The sequence below is a fragment of the Scyliorhinus torazame genome, chromosome 2 (genome assembly GCF_047496885.1).
Source record: "Scyliorhinus torazame isolate Kashiwa2021f chromosome 2, sScyTor2.1, whole genome shotgun sequence".
In the NCBI taxonomy this organism is placed as follows: Eukaryota; Metazoa; Chordata; class Chondrichthyes; order Carcharhiniformes; family Scyliorhinidae; genus Scyliorhinus; species Scyliorhinus torazame.
The window spans coordinates 267176373-267192928 of record NC_092708.1 but is presented as its reverse complement, the minus strand read 5'-3'; the positions used below and the strand labels follow the sequence as shown (position 1 = coordinate 267192928).

General features: G+C 51.0%; 1 protein-coding gene across 1 annotated transcript in view; it reads left to right on the top strand.

Moving 5' to 3' along the window:
• Positions 1-16556, top strand: part of sptbn5 (spectrin, beta, non-erythrocytic 5) — a 400397-nt gene that overhangs the window by 301281 nt on the left and 82560 nt on the right. Inside the window, exon 58 of the mRNA XM_072486950.1 lies at positions 7641-7796. Within this exon, the coding sequence (XP_072343051.1) occupies positions 7641-7796 (156 nt within the window). The remainder of the gene's footprint in view (positions 1-7640; positions 7797-16556) is intronic.

Sequence of the window (16556 nt, the reverse complement as noted above, 5' to 3'; positions counted from 1 at the left end):
CTTTGCTGAAATCCATATACACCACATCAACTGCTCTACCCTCATCTACCTGTTCAGTCACCTTCTCAAAGAACTCAATAAGGTTTGTGAGGCATGACCTACCCTTCACAAAGCCATGCTGACTATCCCTGATCATATTATTCCTATCTAGATGATTATAAATCTTGTCTCTTATAATCCCCTCCAAGACTTTACCCACTACAGACGTGAGGCTCACCGGTCTATAGTTGCCGGGGTTGTCTCTGCTCCCCTTTTTGAACAAAGGGACCACATTTGCTGTCCTCCAGTCCTCTGGCACTATTCCTGTAGCCAATGATGACATAAAAATCAAAGCCAAAGGTCCAGCAATCTCTTCCCTGGCCTCCCAGCGAATCCTAGAATAAATCCCATCAGGTCCCGGGGACTTATCTATCTTCAGCCTGTCCAGAATTGCCAACACCTCTTCCCTACGTACCTCAATGCCATCTATTCTATTATCCTGGGGCTCAGCATTCTCCTCCACATCGTCTTTTTCCTGAGTGAATACTGACGAAAAATATTCATTTAGTATCTCGCCTATCTCTTCAGACTCCACACACAATTTCCCATCCCTGTCCTTGACTGGTCCTACTCTTTCCCTAGTCATTCGCTTATTCCTGACATACCTATAGAAAGCTTTTGGGTTTTCCTTGATCCTTCCTGCCAAATACTTCTCATGTCCCCTCCTTGCTCGTCTTAGCTCTCTCTTTAGATCCTTCCTCGCTACCTTGTAACTATCCATCGCCCCAACTGAAACTTCACACCTCATCTTCACATAGGCCTCCTTCTTCCTCTTAACAAGAGATTCCACTTCCTTGGTAAACCACGGTTCCCTCGCTCGACGCCTTCCTCCCTGCCTGACCGGTACATACTTATCAAGAACACGCAGTAGCTGATCCTTGAACAAGCCCCACTTATCCAGTGTGCCCAACACTTGCAGCCTACTTCTCCACCTTATCCCCCCCCCAAGTCACGTCTAATGGCATCATAATTGCCCTTCCCCCAGCTATAACTCTTGCCCTGCGGTGTATACTTATCCCTTTCCATCATTAACGTAAACGTCACTGAATTGTGGTCACTGTCCCCAAAGTGCTCTCCTACCTCCAAATCCAACACCTGGCCTGGTTCATTACCCAAAACCAAATCCAACGTGGCCTCGCCTCTTGTTGGCCTGTTTCAGGAAACCCTCCTGCACACACTGTATAAAAAACGACCCATCTATTGTACTCGAACTATATCTTTTCCAGTCAATATTTGGAAAGTTAAAGTCTCCCATAATAACTACCCTGTTACTTTCGCTCTTATCCAGAATCATCTTCGCCATCCTTTCCTCTACATCCCTAGAACTATTAGGAGGCCTATAAAAAACTCCCAACAGGGTGACCTCTCCTTTCCTGTTTCTAACTTCAGCCCATACTACCTCGGAAGAAGAGTCCCCATCTAGCATCCTCTCCGCCACCGTAATACTGCTCTTGACTAGCAGCGCCACACCTCCCCCTCTTTTGCCTCCTTCTCTGAGCTTACTAAAACACCTAAACCCCGGAACCTGCAACATTCATTCCTGTCCCTACTCTATCCATGTCTCCGAAATGGCCACAACATCGAAGTCCCAGGTACCAACCCATGCTGCCAGTTCCCCTACCTTGTTTCGTATACTCCTGACATTGAAGTAGACACACTTCAAACCACCTACCTGAACACTGGCCCCCTCCTGCGACGTCAAATCTGTGCTCCTGACCTCTATACTCTCATTCTCCCTTACCCTAAAACTACAATCCAGGTTCCCATGCCCCTGCTGCATTAGTTTAAACCCCCCCAAAGAGCACTAACAAATCTCCCCCCCAGGATATTTGTGCCCCTCAGGTTCAGATGTAGACCATCCTGTCTGTAGAGGTCCCACCTTCCCCAGAAAGAGCCCCAGTTATCCAGAAATCTGAATCCCTCCCGCCTGCACCATCCCTGTAGCCACGTGTTTAAATGCTCTCTCTCCCTATTCCTCATCTCACTATCACGTGGCACGGGCAACAACCCAGAGATAACAACTCTGTTTGTTCTAGTTCTGAGCTTCCATCCTAGCTCCCTGAAAGCCTGCCTGACATCCTTGTCCCCTTTCCTACCTATGTCGTTAGTGCCAATGTGGACCACGACTTGGGGCTGCTCCCCCTCCCCCTAAGGACCCGGAAAACACGATCCGAGACATCACGTACCCTTGCATCTGGGAGGCAACATACCAAACGTGAGTCTCTCACGCTCCCACAAAATCTCCTATCTGTGCCCCTGACTATAGAGTCCCCAATTACTAATGCTCTGCTCCTCTCCCCCCTTCCCTTCTGAGCAACAGGGACAGACTCCGTGCCAGAGGCCCGTACCCCATGGCTTACCCCTGGTAAGTCATCCCCCCCACAAGTATCCAAAGCGGTATACTTGTTTCTCAGGGGAACGACCGCAGGGGATCCCTGCACTGACTGCTTTTTCCCAGTCCCTCTTACAGTTACCCACCTATCTCCAATCTTTGGTGTAACTAATTCCCTGAAGCTGCTATCTATGACCCCTTCTGCCTCCCGAATGATCCGAAGTTCTTCCAACTCCAGCTCCAGTTCCCTAACTCGGTCTTGGAGGAGCTGGAGATGGCAGCACTTCCTGCAGGTAAAATCAGCAGGGACACAAACTGCATCCCTCACCTCAAACATCCTGCAGGAGGAACATTGCACTCCCTTCCCTGCCATTCCTCTAACTTTCTACCAAGATCTGGCTAACAACTAAATTAAATTTTTATAAAAAATAATAATAATATAATAAAAATATGGTACTTACCTCAGACCAATGGGTTTTATTATTAGGTTAGAGGAGGAGGGCGGGTGGGAGACACTACACGTGTAGTGTCTCGGGTTTTCCTCTCCACCAGAATTTATTGGTGAGGGTCTTCCCAGACGTCCGCGGATCGACTTCCTGTTCCCGCCTAAAACAGCTCCTGCTGAAATTGACTAACCAGCCAGCTCCACTCCCGCTGAAACTGACTCACCAGCTGTCCTCCCGCCAAAATCGACTGGCCTGCCCCTGCAAAGACAAGTGCTTTTAAAGGACAGACTTACCTCCCAGCAGCCACTTCCGCAATGCTCCCGCTGAAACTGACTCACCAGCTGTTCTCCCGCCGAAATCGACTGGCCTGCCCCTGCAAAGACAAGTGCTTTTAAAGGACAGACTTACCTCCCAGCAGCCACTTCCGCACTGCTCCCGCTGAAACTGACTCACCAGCTGTTCTCCCGCCGAAATCGACTGGCCTGCCCCTGCAAAGACAAGTGCTTTTAAAGGACAGACTTACCTCCCAGCAGCCACTTCCGCAATGCTCCCGCTGAAACTGACTCACCAGCTGTTCTCCCGCCGAAATCGACTGGAGTTCACACTCACCGTGTGTGTGAATTCAGATCCTGAGAGTGAGTTAGCCTGAGCGTGAGTATGAATTCAAACCCTTGGGCAGCACGGTCACACAGTGGTAGCACTGCAGCCTCACGGCGACAAGGTCCCAGGTTCGATCCCGGCTCTGGGTCACTGTCCGTGTGGAGTTTGCACATTCTCCCCATGTTTGCGTGGGTTTCGCCCCCATAACCCAAAAATTTGCAGGTTAGGTGGATTGGCCACGCTAAGTTGCCCCTAAATTGAAAAAATGAATTGGGTACTCTAAATTTTTAAATTTTTTTTATGAATTCAGACCCTGATAGCAAGTGTGCCGGGGTGAGTGTGTGAACTCCTACCCTGATAGTCAGTGTGCTGGGGTGTGAGTGTGAATTCAGTACCTGATAGCGAGTGTGAATTCAGACCTTGATAGGGGTGTGCCAGGGTGTGAGTGTGAATTCACATCCTGATGGTGAGTGTGCCGAGGTGTGTGTGAGAATTCAGATCCTGATAGTGAGTTAGCCTGAGTGTGAGTATGAATTCAAACCCTGATAGCAAATGTGCTGGGCTGTGTATGAAGTCCTACCCTGATAGCGAGTGTGCCGGGGTGTGTGTGAATTCAGACCCTGATTGTGAGTATGCCGGAGTCTCAATGTGAATTCAGATCCTGATAGTGAGTGTGCTGAGGTGTGTGTGTGAGAATTCAGATCCTGATAGTGAGTATGCAGAGGTGTGAGTGTGAATTCAGACCCTGATAGTGAGTGTGCTGGATTTAGAGTGTGAATTCAGACCTTGATAGGGGTGTGCTGGGATGTGCCTGGGTGGAATGTGAATTCAGACCCTGATAGCGGGCGTGCGGGGTGTGAGTGTGAATTCAGACCCTAATAGCGAGTGTAGCAGGGTGAGAGTGTGAATTCAGGCCCTGATAATGAGTGTACCGGGGTATGAGTGTGAATTTGGATCCTGATAGTGAGTGTTCCAGGGTGTGAACGTGAATTCAGACCCTGATAGCGAGTGTGCCGGGGTGTGAGCGTGAATTCAGATCTTGATAGTGAGTGTACTGGGGTGTGAGTATAAATTCAGACCCTGATATTGAGTGTGCCAGGGTGAGTGTGTGAATTTGGATTCTGATGGTGGGTCTGCCGGAGTGGGAGTGTAAATTCGAACCCTGAGAGTGTGTGCCAGATTGAGAGTGTGAATTCAGATTCTGATAGTGAGTGTGCCAGGGTGTGAGTGTGAATTTAGGTCCTGATAGGCAGTGTGCCAGAGTGTGAGTGTGAATTCAGATACTGAAGTGTGCTGGGGTGTGAGTGTGAATTCAGACCTTGATAACGAGTGTGCCGGGGTGTGAATGTGAATTCAGACATGATAGCGGGCGTGCCAGACGGTGAGTGTGAATTTGGACCCTGATAGCGAGTGTGGCAGGGTGAGTGTGTGAATTCAGACCCTGGTAATGTGTACTGTGGTATGTGTGAATTTGGACCCTGATAGTGAATGTTCCAGGGTGTGAGCGTGAATTCAGACCCTGATAGCGAGAATGCCGGGGTGTGAATGTGAATTCAGACTCTGACGGTGAGTATGCCGGGGTGTGAATTCAGACCCTGATAGCGGGTAGGTCAGGGTGTGAATTCGGACCTTGTTGTTGGACTGCTTTCCTGCTCTCTTTTTCATTACTGTACTTGAAGCAGTCTTTCGTTGTAAGAACTATGGAATCACCTTTGTCTTTCACAAGCCCATGTTGTACAATCCAGTATAAATATTCAGTCAAATCATACAACACAATTCCATATGATGATTCTTTAGTACTGAGTTCACAATTCTTTCCAAGATTTCAATTACCAAGCTTCACAATTCTAGCCTGACTATAGCAAACACTAGTTTACTGGAAATTCTACTTTTGATCTCTCATTCATGCATTCCAACACAAAAATACATAATTTAAAAATGCATACTTCAGATAACACGGCGTCAAGAAGATATACTTATGTTTATTTGAATCTCTCCCAATAATTCTGTTACTATGGTTATATGGTCCACTTAAGCTCTTCAATCACTTTATTGCTATAAACTGTGACTAAACCAACATTCTCAAATCCTTAAAATATGGGTGAGTGACCCGTTTCACAAAGCACCGTTGTTCAGCTGATCTGAAAGCTGTTTAAATTGATGGTGTGTTAATCCCACAAACAACCCCGAGACATGGAATTACATGGGTCATGTGAACCCCCATTTCACACCAGACAGTAAGTGTATCTGGATGTGAGTGTGAGAGTTTCCCCATACCCGCAGAAAGATCCACAGTCAGTTAGCATTTCCTACACATGATGAAAACCACTGTTCCTTGTAACCAGGAGACAATCCTACTCCCCCAGCCCCAGAAGGAGAGTATAATCGAGATGCAGAAATGCCCCTGACTGGAGTGGGCCTGCTCTGTCACCTACCTCCCATTGGGTTGTCTTGTCCCAGTGAGTTACTCTCCGGATCGTCCTGCTGAGACCACTGTTAAAATTGCAGTTGATCCCAATGACATCATTGAGATCCTCCATCCAGGATAAGGAGGACTCTGCCAGCTTTGGCCAGCTGTGCGAGCTGCATGCTCAGTTGAAATGGTCAAAATGGCGATTTGTCAGCTCCAGGGAAGATGAGTAACTTGGAACACTTCAGCTACCCAGTAAACAGGTTATTCACCGAGCAAGTTGGGTTAAAATCATTGTCACTGGTTTATTGTAAGGGAATAATGGGAATAACAACAGTCTGAGAGGACTTCAACAGATTAACCTCATGTGACTGATCCACAATTGTTGGGAGGCTGGGGAGATCTCGCTCAGCATCAGCACCTCCAAAGCCACTAGCAAGAAGCTACATTCTGGTCTGCAGCACCCCTCAGTGGTGCATTGGGTGACTGCACTCCTGCTGTGGTGTTGGTTCCAGAAGGGCCTTTCAGAACCTCCCAAAGCACTTGACAACAGTTGAAGGGAATTTGAAATGGGAGTCATTCTAGGAAGTGCAGCAGCCAATTTGCGCGCAGCAGGATCCCACAAACAACAATGTGATAATGGCCAGATAATCTCCTCGCTTGAGTGATAAACATTGGCCAAGGCACCGGGAGAAACCCTCTGCACCTCTTCAATCTTTTACATTCACCTGAGAGGGCTGACAAGCACTTGGTTTAATGACTCATTGAAAGACACATCATTCATTGCTGCCTCACGGCGCCACGGTCCCAGGTTCGATCCTTGCTCTGGGTCACTGTCTGTGTGGAGTTTGCACATTCTCCCTGTGTTTGTGTGGGTCTCACCCCACAACCGAAAAAAAATGTGCAGGGTAGGTGGATTGGCCACGCTAAATTGCCCCTTAATTGGAAAAAATTAATTAGGTACTCTAAATTTAAAAAAAAAAGACAGATCATTGCAGGTTCGATAGCCAGTCTCTGCTGCACCAGCCAATTTCGAGTGGATCAAGAGGCAGGGACAGAATCAGAAATTAAAATCGAGAATGCTGGAAATACTTGGCAGAGAAAGGTTAAGCTTGTATTTATACACCGTCTTATCCCATCCTTAGCACAGCCAATTGATGACTTTCCAAAGCTTGAGCAGTTGTTTAATGGGCAATCTGCACACTCGAAGATCTCACACAAAGCATGAGAGCATCCATGACCAGTCACTGTTTGTATGGTGTGGATTGAGAGAGAAAACACTGGGAGAACTCCAATCATGTCACGCATTCGATAAATATCGGCTTACATTGGTGGGACAGGCTGATAGAAACTCTTTAATATTCTTTAAAAAAGGAACAGCACCTCTGACAGTGCAGCACTCCCTCATTACTGCTCTGGAGTGTCAGCCTGGATCATGTGTCCTGCAGTGGAGCTTGAACACACAAGCCTGTGAATGGGGGAAATGAGCCGGGAAGCCTGTTCCTTGTTACTATCAAGCAGGAGCTGACCGTCATGTTCGACTGTGATGCTCTCCATAATGATGCAGCTCAGAGCAGCCATGTGGAGGTTAGCTTCCTGCAGAATGTTAATCTGCGACTGAACCCCAACACAACTCAGGAGAGATGGGGAAGAAATGAACGGGGACAAGAATGGAAAGTCGGGTGTGGTCTCTCCCCTCTATCATTCTGCTTGTCTCAAAATAATGCAATTATTCTGGCTGGCAGCTATTCGTAATTGTCTCCGCTGGGTGGAAGGGGCTCCAGTTTTAACTGACACTGCACCCTCTCTCCAGAATCTCCGAGCGGCACACCAGGTTCACCGATTCGACTATGATGTGTCTGAACTGAAGGCCTGGATCCAGGAGAAGGACAGCACACTGGGCACTGATGACTATGGCCATGACTTGAATCAGGTGCAGACATTACTACGGCAACACGAAGGTGTGGAGGTAAGACATGTGGATGCGAGATACTGATGTAGCCACTCCATCTGGGCAGAGGGCGGGGAGAGGCACTCTTCTGGTGGGGAGCCAGTGAGCCAATGGGGGCCACTCCACGGGGTTGGGGGGAGGGGGCGGGGGGGGGTCTCTGCCGATGGGGGTTACTCTGCCGGGTGGTGGGGGGGGGGGGGTGGCGTTCTTCCAATGGGGGCCACTCCACTAATAGGGACCACTCCACCGAGAGGATAACTCTTCGCGGAAGCACTGCACCTATGGGACCTCTTAGCCATGGGCCCCTCCAAGGCCTGATAGAAATTCCCAACTAAATTCAGTGCCGGTTAGTTTGCAAAGTGTGATTCCATCCAGAATGGGACGGGAGTAAGTAAATGTCTGCCACTGAAAAACATTCCGTTTGTACGTTCAATGTAGAGTAAATGAGCATATTATATGAAGGAAAAGAGAGTTGTATCCCTAAATTGCTGACAATGCTTAAGTTATATGTGGTACAGTAACCCGTGTAGCTGGGAGCAGTAGGTTGAAATGGCACATTGATTCAGTGAGTGTCAGATGAAGTTTAATGTGGGGAAGTGTAAAATCATCCACTTCAAAGGGAAAAGAGCAGGGTCAGAGTATTTCCTAATGAGTAAGAAACTAGGAGTTGGGAATGAGCAGCGAGATTTAAGACTCCCAAGTACAGAAATCATTAAAAGCTGGTGGAAAAGGACAAAGAATAAATCAAATGTTAATGAAATGGGTGCAGTGCAGAAGGAGGCGATTCAGCTCGTCATGTCCGTGGACTCTTGGGAGAGCCATCGGTTTATCCCCATTCCCCCACTCTTTCTCTATAGCTCTGTAATCTTCTTCCCATCAAATATTGTTACAATTCCCCTCGAGACTGATAACTTTAAAATATAACTTGAATTCCCAGTGACTGACTTAAAGGAATCATACAAACAGATTTCAAGTTTTAAAACTTTTACTTCAACAAGCCGGCCAAGACCACTTCCGGTTGCGGCGATGCGGAGCTAAGCCGCACGTTTCAGCAGCTCCCGCGATCACGGACTTTCGTGCTCTCCAGAGGAGCCCCAACGTGAATTTTTCGAAGACGTCCCGTGTGGGAAGGTGAGAGAAAGGTCCCCCTTCACTGTATATGGAACGGACAAGAAGTGGAACGGCTAAAAAAAGTGGCGTTGGAGCAGCAAGGGAAGAAAAACAAGATGGCAGCGGCCAGAGATAAAGTGGAAGGCGGGCCGGAGCTGCAAGAGTTTATCAAGCGCTGTTTTGAGGAGCTGCGGAAAGAGATGCTGGCGCCTATGCTGTCGGCGATCGAAGGATTAGGGATGACCCAGAAGGCCCACGAGGTAAAGATCCAGGAGGTGCAGAAAAAAGTCGATGAGAACGACGATGAGATCTTGGGCCTGGCGGTGAGAGTGGAGGTGCACGAGGCACTGCACAAAAGGTGGGCGGAAAGATTCGAAGACCTGGAGAACAGGTCGAGGAGAAAGAATCTTCGGATCCTGGGTCTCCCTGAAGGAGTGGAGGGGCCGATGCCGGGGCATATGCGAGCACGATGCTTGAGTCGCTGATGGGTGCGGAGGCCCCTCCGAGGCCTCTGGAGCTGGATGGGGCACATCGGGTGCTGGCGAGGAGGCCCAAGGCCAACGTGCCGCCAAGGGCGATTGTGGTGAGGTTTCACCGTTTCACGGACAGAGAGAGGGTCTTGAGATGGGCCAAGAAAGAGTGGAGCAGCAGCTGGGAGAATGCGGAGATCCGAATCTACCCGGACTGGAGCACGGAGGTGGCAAAGAAGAGAGCGGGTTTCAACCGGGCCAAGGCGGTGCTGCATCGGAAGGGAGTGAGATTCGGAATGCTGCAGCCAGCGCGATTGTGGGTCACATTCCGGGATCAACATCACTACTTTGAAACGCCTGAGGAGGCTTGGACCTTTATCCAAACTGAAAAGTTGGACTCAAACTGAGGGTTTGTGGGGGTGGGGGGTGATGTTGGATGTTTGTTGTACACAGGGTTTTAATCACGTGCAGGAAATGTTCCACGGGTTGGGTGATGGATGGGGATGGGGAAAGGGATCGGGTGAGAAGTCTGTGCGAGAAGGTGGGCGCCGGTGCTGGAGGGAGGGGAGGCTCGGGGATGGGGGAAATGAGATAAGGCCGCGACAGGAGCTGCGCCAGAGGGGGCGGGGCAGGCTCAGGAAAGCGCGGGCTTTTTCCCGCGCTAGGGAAGGACGGCGGGGGGGGGGGGGGGGAGCGGAGGAGCGCACATGGATTGTTGGGGAGGGGAGATTCCCACACGGGGGGTCAGTGGGACGGCGGGGGAACCCGGGGTCAGCAGGAGTCAGCTGGCTTACGGGAGTGTTATGGGGGGAGCAAAAGAGCTAGACCCGGGTCTGGCCGGGGGGGGGGGGGGGGGGGGGGGGGATTAGGGTTGCTGCTGCACTGGCCGAGGGGGAATTGGACACAGTAGAGGTGGTCGGGGCAAGGGTCCCCCGTCTGGGGGACTGGAGGGTGAGGGCGGCGCGGGCACGGGACTGGCCTAGAAAAGGTGATGGCTAGTCGGTGGGGGTGGGGGGGGGGGGGCAATCCGGCTGATAACGTGGAATGTGAGGGGCCTGAATGGGCTGGTAAAGAGGGCCTGAGTGTTCGCGCACTTAAAGGGACTGAAGGCAGACATGGTCATGCTCCAGGAGACATATTTGAAGGTGACAGACCAGGTCAGGTTAAGAAAGGGATGGGTAGGACAGGTGTTCCATTCGGGGCTGGATGCAAAGAACAGAGGGGTGGCAATATTGGTGGGGAAGCGGGTGTCGTTTGAGGCCAAGAATATTGTAGTGGACAATGGAGGTTGATACGTGATGGTGAGCGGTAGGTTGCAGGGGACGTGGATGGTATTGGTAAATGTATACGTCCCGAACTGGGACGATCCTGGATTCGTGAAGCGTATGTTGGGGCGCATTCTGGACCTAGAGGTAGGAAGCTTGATAATGGGTGGGGATTTCAACACGGTGTTGGACCCAGCACTGGATCGCTCCAGATCTAGGACCGGAAAGATGCCGGCTGCGGCCAAGGTGCTCAGGGGGTTTATGGATCAGATGGGGGGAGTGGATCCGTGGAGGTTTGCCAGGCCGCAGGCCAGGGAATTTTATTTTTTCTCCCACGTGCACAAAGCCTACTCCCGGATAGATTTTTTTGTTCTGGGCAGGGCGCTGATCCCGAAAGTCGAGGGAACGGAGTATTCGGCCATAGCCATTTCAGATCACGCCCCGCACTGGGTGGAACTGGAGTTGGGAGAGGAGAGGGACCAATGCCCGTTGTGGCGGTTGGATATGGGACTGCTGGCAGATGAGGCGGTGTGCGGGAGGGTGAGGGGGTGCATTGAAAGGTACTTGGAGGCCAACGACAACGGGGAGGTGCAGGTGGGGGTAGTATGGGAGGTGCTGAAGGCGGTGGTCAGGGGAGAGTTAATCTCTATCAGGGCTCATAGGGAGAAGAGAGAGGGCAGGGAAAGGGAGAGGTTAGTGGGGGAGATTTTAAGAGTGGACAGGAGATATGCAGAGGCCCCTGAAGAGGGACTACTTAGGGAAAGGCGAAATCTCCAGACGGAGTTCGACCTGTTGACCACAGGGAAGGCAGAGGCACAGTGGAGGAAAGCACAGGGGGCGACGTACGAGTATGGGGAGAAGGCGAGCCGGATGCTGGCACACCAGCTCCGTAAGAGGATGGCAGCAAGGGAGATAGGTGGAGTCAAGGATGGAAGGGGAGCTACGGTGCGGAGTGCGATGAAAGTAAACAAGGCATTCAAGGCCTTCTATGAGGAGCTGTACAGATCCCAGCCCCCAGCGGGGGAAGAGGGGATGCGACGATTCTTGGACCAACTGAGGTTCCCGAGGGTGGAGGAGCAGGAGGTGGCCTGTTTGGGGGCACCAATTGGGTTTGAGGAGCTGATTAAAGGTCTGGGGAGTATGCAGCTAGGGAAGGCCCCAGGACCGGATGGGTTCCCGGTTGAGTTCTATAGGAAGTACGTAGACCTGTTAGCCCCGTTGCTGGTGAGGACTTTTAATGAGGCAAGGGAGGGAGGGACCCTGCCCCCCTACAATGTCTGAGGCGATGATCTCTTTGATCCTGAAGCGGGATAAGGACAATGTGGGTCGTACAGGCCGATCTCGCTCCTCAACGTGGATGCTAAGTTGCTGGCAAAAGTGCTGGCTACGAGGATCAAGGACTGTGTTCCGGGGGTGATTCACGAGGACCAGACGGGATTTGTAAAGGGCAGGCAGCTAAACGCCAATGTGCGGCGGCTCCTAAACGTGATAATGATGCCATCGGAGGAGGGAGAGGCGGAGATAGTGGCGGCTATGGACGCGGAGAAGGCCTTTGACCGAGTAGAGTGGGAGTACCTCTGGGAAGTGCTGCGGAGGTTTGGGTTCGGGGGAGGGTTTATTAGCTGGGTTAAGCTCCTATATAGAGCCCCGGTGGCGAGTGTGGTTACGAATCGGCGGAGGTCGGAGTATTTTCGGCTGTATCGAGGGACGAGGCAGGGGTGCCCCCTGTCCCCCTGTTGTTTGCGTTAGCAATTGAACCCTTGGCCATGTCATTAAGGGAGTCTAGGGAATGGAGGGGGGTGGTCCGAGGGGGAGAGGAGCATCGAGTGTCGCTTTACGCAGACAACCTCTTGTTGTATGTGGTGGATCCAGTGGAGGGGATGGTGGAGGTCATGCAGACTCCTAAGGGAGTTTGGGGATTTTTCGGGCCATAAGCTCAATGTAGGGAAGAGTGAGTTCTTTGTAGTACAGTCAGGATACCAGGAAAGGGGGATAGACGATCTACCGTTGAGGAGGGTGGAAAGGAGCTTTTGGTACTTGGGGATCCAAATAGCTAGGAGTTGGGGGGGGCCTTACATAAACTTAATTTAACGAGGCTGGTAGAGCAGATGGAGGAGGACTTCAAACGATGGGACATGTTGCCGCTCTCGCTAGCGGGTAGAGTGCAGTCGGTCAAAATGGTGGTCCTCCCGAGGTTTCTTTTTGTGTTCCAGTGCCTTCCAATCGTGATCACCAAGGCCTTTTTTAAGAGGGTAGGCAGGAGCATTATGGGTTTTGTGTGGGCGAATAAGACCCCGAGGGTAAGGAGGGGGTTTCTGGAGCGCGGTAGGGACAGAGGAGTGTTGGCGTTGCCGAATCTGGGTGGCTACTACTGGGCAGCCAATGCGGCGATGATCCGTAAGTGGGTGATGGAGGGAGAGGGGGCGGCATGGAAGAGGTTGGAGATGGCGTCCTGCAAAGGAACGAGTCTGGGGGCGCTGGTGACGGCACCGCTGCCGCTCTCGCCGACAAGGTACACCACGTGTCCGGTGGTGGCGGCAACGCTAAAGATCTGGGGCCAGTGGAGACGGCATAGGGGTGCAATGGGAGCCTCGGTGTGGTCCCCGATCAGCGGTAACCATCGGTTTGTCCCAGGGAGGATGGACGGGGGGGTTTCAGAGCTGGCATCGGGTAGGGATTAGAAGAATGGGGGACCTGTTCATTGATGGGACGTTTGCGAGCCTAGGGGCACTGGAGGAGAAGTTTGGGCTACCCCCGGGAAATGCTTTCAGGTACATGCAAGTGAGGGCGTTTGTGAGGCGACAGGTGAGGGAATTCCCGTTGCTCCTGGCACAGGGGATTCAGGACAGGGTGATTTTGGGTGTGTGGGTCGGAGAGGGCAAGGTGTCGGTGATATACCAGGAGATGAAAGAAGAGGGGGAGGCTTTGGTAGAGGAGCTGAAGGGTAAATGGGAGGAGGAGTTGAGGGAGGAGAATGAGGAGGGGATATGGGCTGATGCCCTAAGTAGGGTTAATTCCTCTTCCTCGTGTGCCAGGCTTAGCCTGATACAACTTAAGGTGGTTCATAGAGCGCATATGACGGGGGCGAGGCTGAGTATGTTCTTTGGGGTGGAGGACAGATGTGGGAGGTGCTCAGGAAGTCCGGCAAACCACGTCCATATGTTTTGGTCATGCCTGGCACTGGAGGGGTTCTGGAGGGGAGTGGCGGGAACAGTATCTAAGGTGGTGAAAGTCCGGGTCAAGCCAAGCTGGGGGCTAGCCCTATTTGGAGTAGTGGACGAGCTGGGAGTGCAGGAGGCGAAAGAGGCCGGTATTCTGGTCTTTGCGTCCCTAGTAGCCCGGCGAAGGATCTTGCTAATGTGGAAGGAGGCGAAGCCCCCCAGCGTGGAGGCCTGGATAAATGACATGGCTGGGTTTATCAAGTTGGAGAGGATAAAGTTTACCTTGAAAGGGTCTGCGCAGGGGTTCTACAGGCGGTGGCAACCATTCCTAGACCATCTCATGGAGCGTTAGATGAAGGTCGGTCAGCAGCAGCAGCAACCCAGGGGGGGGGGGGGGGGGGGGGTTATTTGGGGGGCATTCAAGCAAGAAAATACATGAATGGACCGGAAAACTGACATACGGGAGGAATCCAGTGTACAAAGCTCTGTATCATATCGATTTACCATGTTCATGTCTTGCTATATGAGCTTTCTTTCTTTTTGTTACAGGGGGGAAGGTTTGTTTGTAAGGGTGAAAAATGTTGTTTAAAAATTCTTAATAAATATATTTTAAAAAAAACAAGCCGGCCAAAATCAACAACGACTGAATACTACTTAGTGAGCAACAAAGCAACTGAAAAGATGTCTCCCCTTAACTTCCTAACCCAACCAAATAACCCCACGCCATGTTTATATGTTATGTCACACTCTCCTTGGAATTGTAGGGTGCGATCTACCAGATGCCTGAAAGGCGGCGCTGCCGGGAGATCTACCCGGCTTACCACGCCTCGTGGGATCTAACACAATCTCATGAGGCATCGCAATCTGTATCCTGCCCATTTTGCAAATCTGCATATTAGAGTGAGACCATAAGACATAGGAGCAGAATTAGGCCACTCGGCCCATCGAGTCTGCTCCACCATTCAATCATGGCTGATATTTTCTCATCCCCATTTTCCTGCCCTCTCCCCATAACCCCTGATCCCCTTATTGATGAAGAACCTATCTATCTCTGTCTTAAAGACACTCAGTCAATGTGGCCTCCACAGCCTTCTGCGGCAAAGAGTTCCACAGATTCGCCACCCTCTGGCTGAAGAAGTTCCTCCTCATCTCTGTTTTAAAGGATTGTCCCTTTAGTCTGAGATTGTGTCCTCTGCTTCTAGTTTTTCCCACAAGCGGAAACATCCTCTCCACGTCCACTCTATCCAGGCCTCGCAGTATTCTGTAAGTTTCAATAAGATCCCCCCTCATCCTTCAAAAACTCCACCGAGTACAGACCCAGAGTCCTCAACCGTTTCTCATACAACAGCTAGTCTCACTCTAATATGCGCCCCTCTGATCTACCCAAGGTGTTGGGATCTAACCCCTTCGCCTCGGAGACCTCGGGCAAGCGAGGGACCAGACACAACAGCAGTTGTGGGGGGGTCTATCAGGGGATCGGAGGCCCCAAGTGGTTGCCCTTTGGGCAGGGTGGCACGCTGGCTTGCTGGTGGCATGCTGGCCTGCTGGTGCCACCCGGGCACCTTGGCAGTGCCAGCCTGGCAGTTCCACCCATGTGCCAACCTGGAACTGTCATGGTGCCCTCGTGGCAGTGCCAAGGCGCTAGGCTGGCATTTTTCTGGCAGCGGGGATCGGGCATGGGGGTACCCTCTGTGTGTGAAGTGGGGTGCAGGGGAGCCCCAAGGACCCCCTGACAGGTGAGTTAGGGCTTTGCAGGGTTCAGGAATCTCGGGGGTTCGAGAGATCAGGACGCCATTTAAAAATGGCATCCCGATCTCCTCCTGCTCTGGCGAGCGGAGCTCCTCAGTGCAGGAAACGGGACTAAGTGTGGCCCTAGGCATGGCGTTTCCCACTGAGGCCCCAAATTGAAACAGAATCCCGATAGATAGAAACCCGATAGCTTTGACAAAGAGTCATCCAAACTCGAAACGTTAGCTCCGTTCTCTCTCCACAGATGCTGTTAGACCTGCTGAGATTGTCAAGTATTTTCTGTTTTCGTTACAGATTCCAGCATCCGCGGTAGTTTGCTTTTATCCCGATCGATAGCATGGTCTTTCTCAGCACTTAGAGTGCTGGGAAACACTCGGCTAAATGCGCTTGTCACGGGACTCTGTTCCAATTTGGTTAGAGCACGCCTGTAGTCTTTATGCCAACCATTCCAAAATTACTCCCAGTTTCCAATACGCTCGCTTCTCCCTATTTCACTGAGTTGTAACATCTAATGTCTGTTGAAAGTTATTTCCTGCAGTCTTCTGAGAATCCCTGAACCACCTTCCAGCACTCTCCCTCCCTCTCTCTCTCTCTCTCAGGCAGTATGTCTGCAAGTAGCAAGAACAGCTCCTCTTTCCTCTCTGTTCAGCTGTGAATGTTGGCACTTGGCTTTCAATAGGACTTCACCTGGGACCCCAGTCCCCATGACAACCAGGTCTCAAAGACCTATGACTGGGCAGAAGTAGAAATAAATCCCATGTCCCTCTCCATTATATCTTGAATTCAAGGAGGCATTAAAAAAAATAACCATCATATAAAACCTCATACTTGGAAGAGTAGTCATGCTCTTTTAATTCTCAGTCCCTGCCCCTTCCCAAAAAAATTCTTCAACAACAGGAAGCAACAGTAAAAAAAATTCTGATGCAAGCAAGGATACGTTTTCTGAATTTGCCTTGCTAGCATGGAAGCTTGCCCTCTGGCAGAATATATTGGAAATTTTGAAAGTTGGTCTTTACCTCAGGA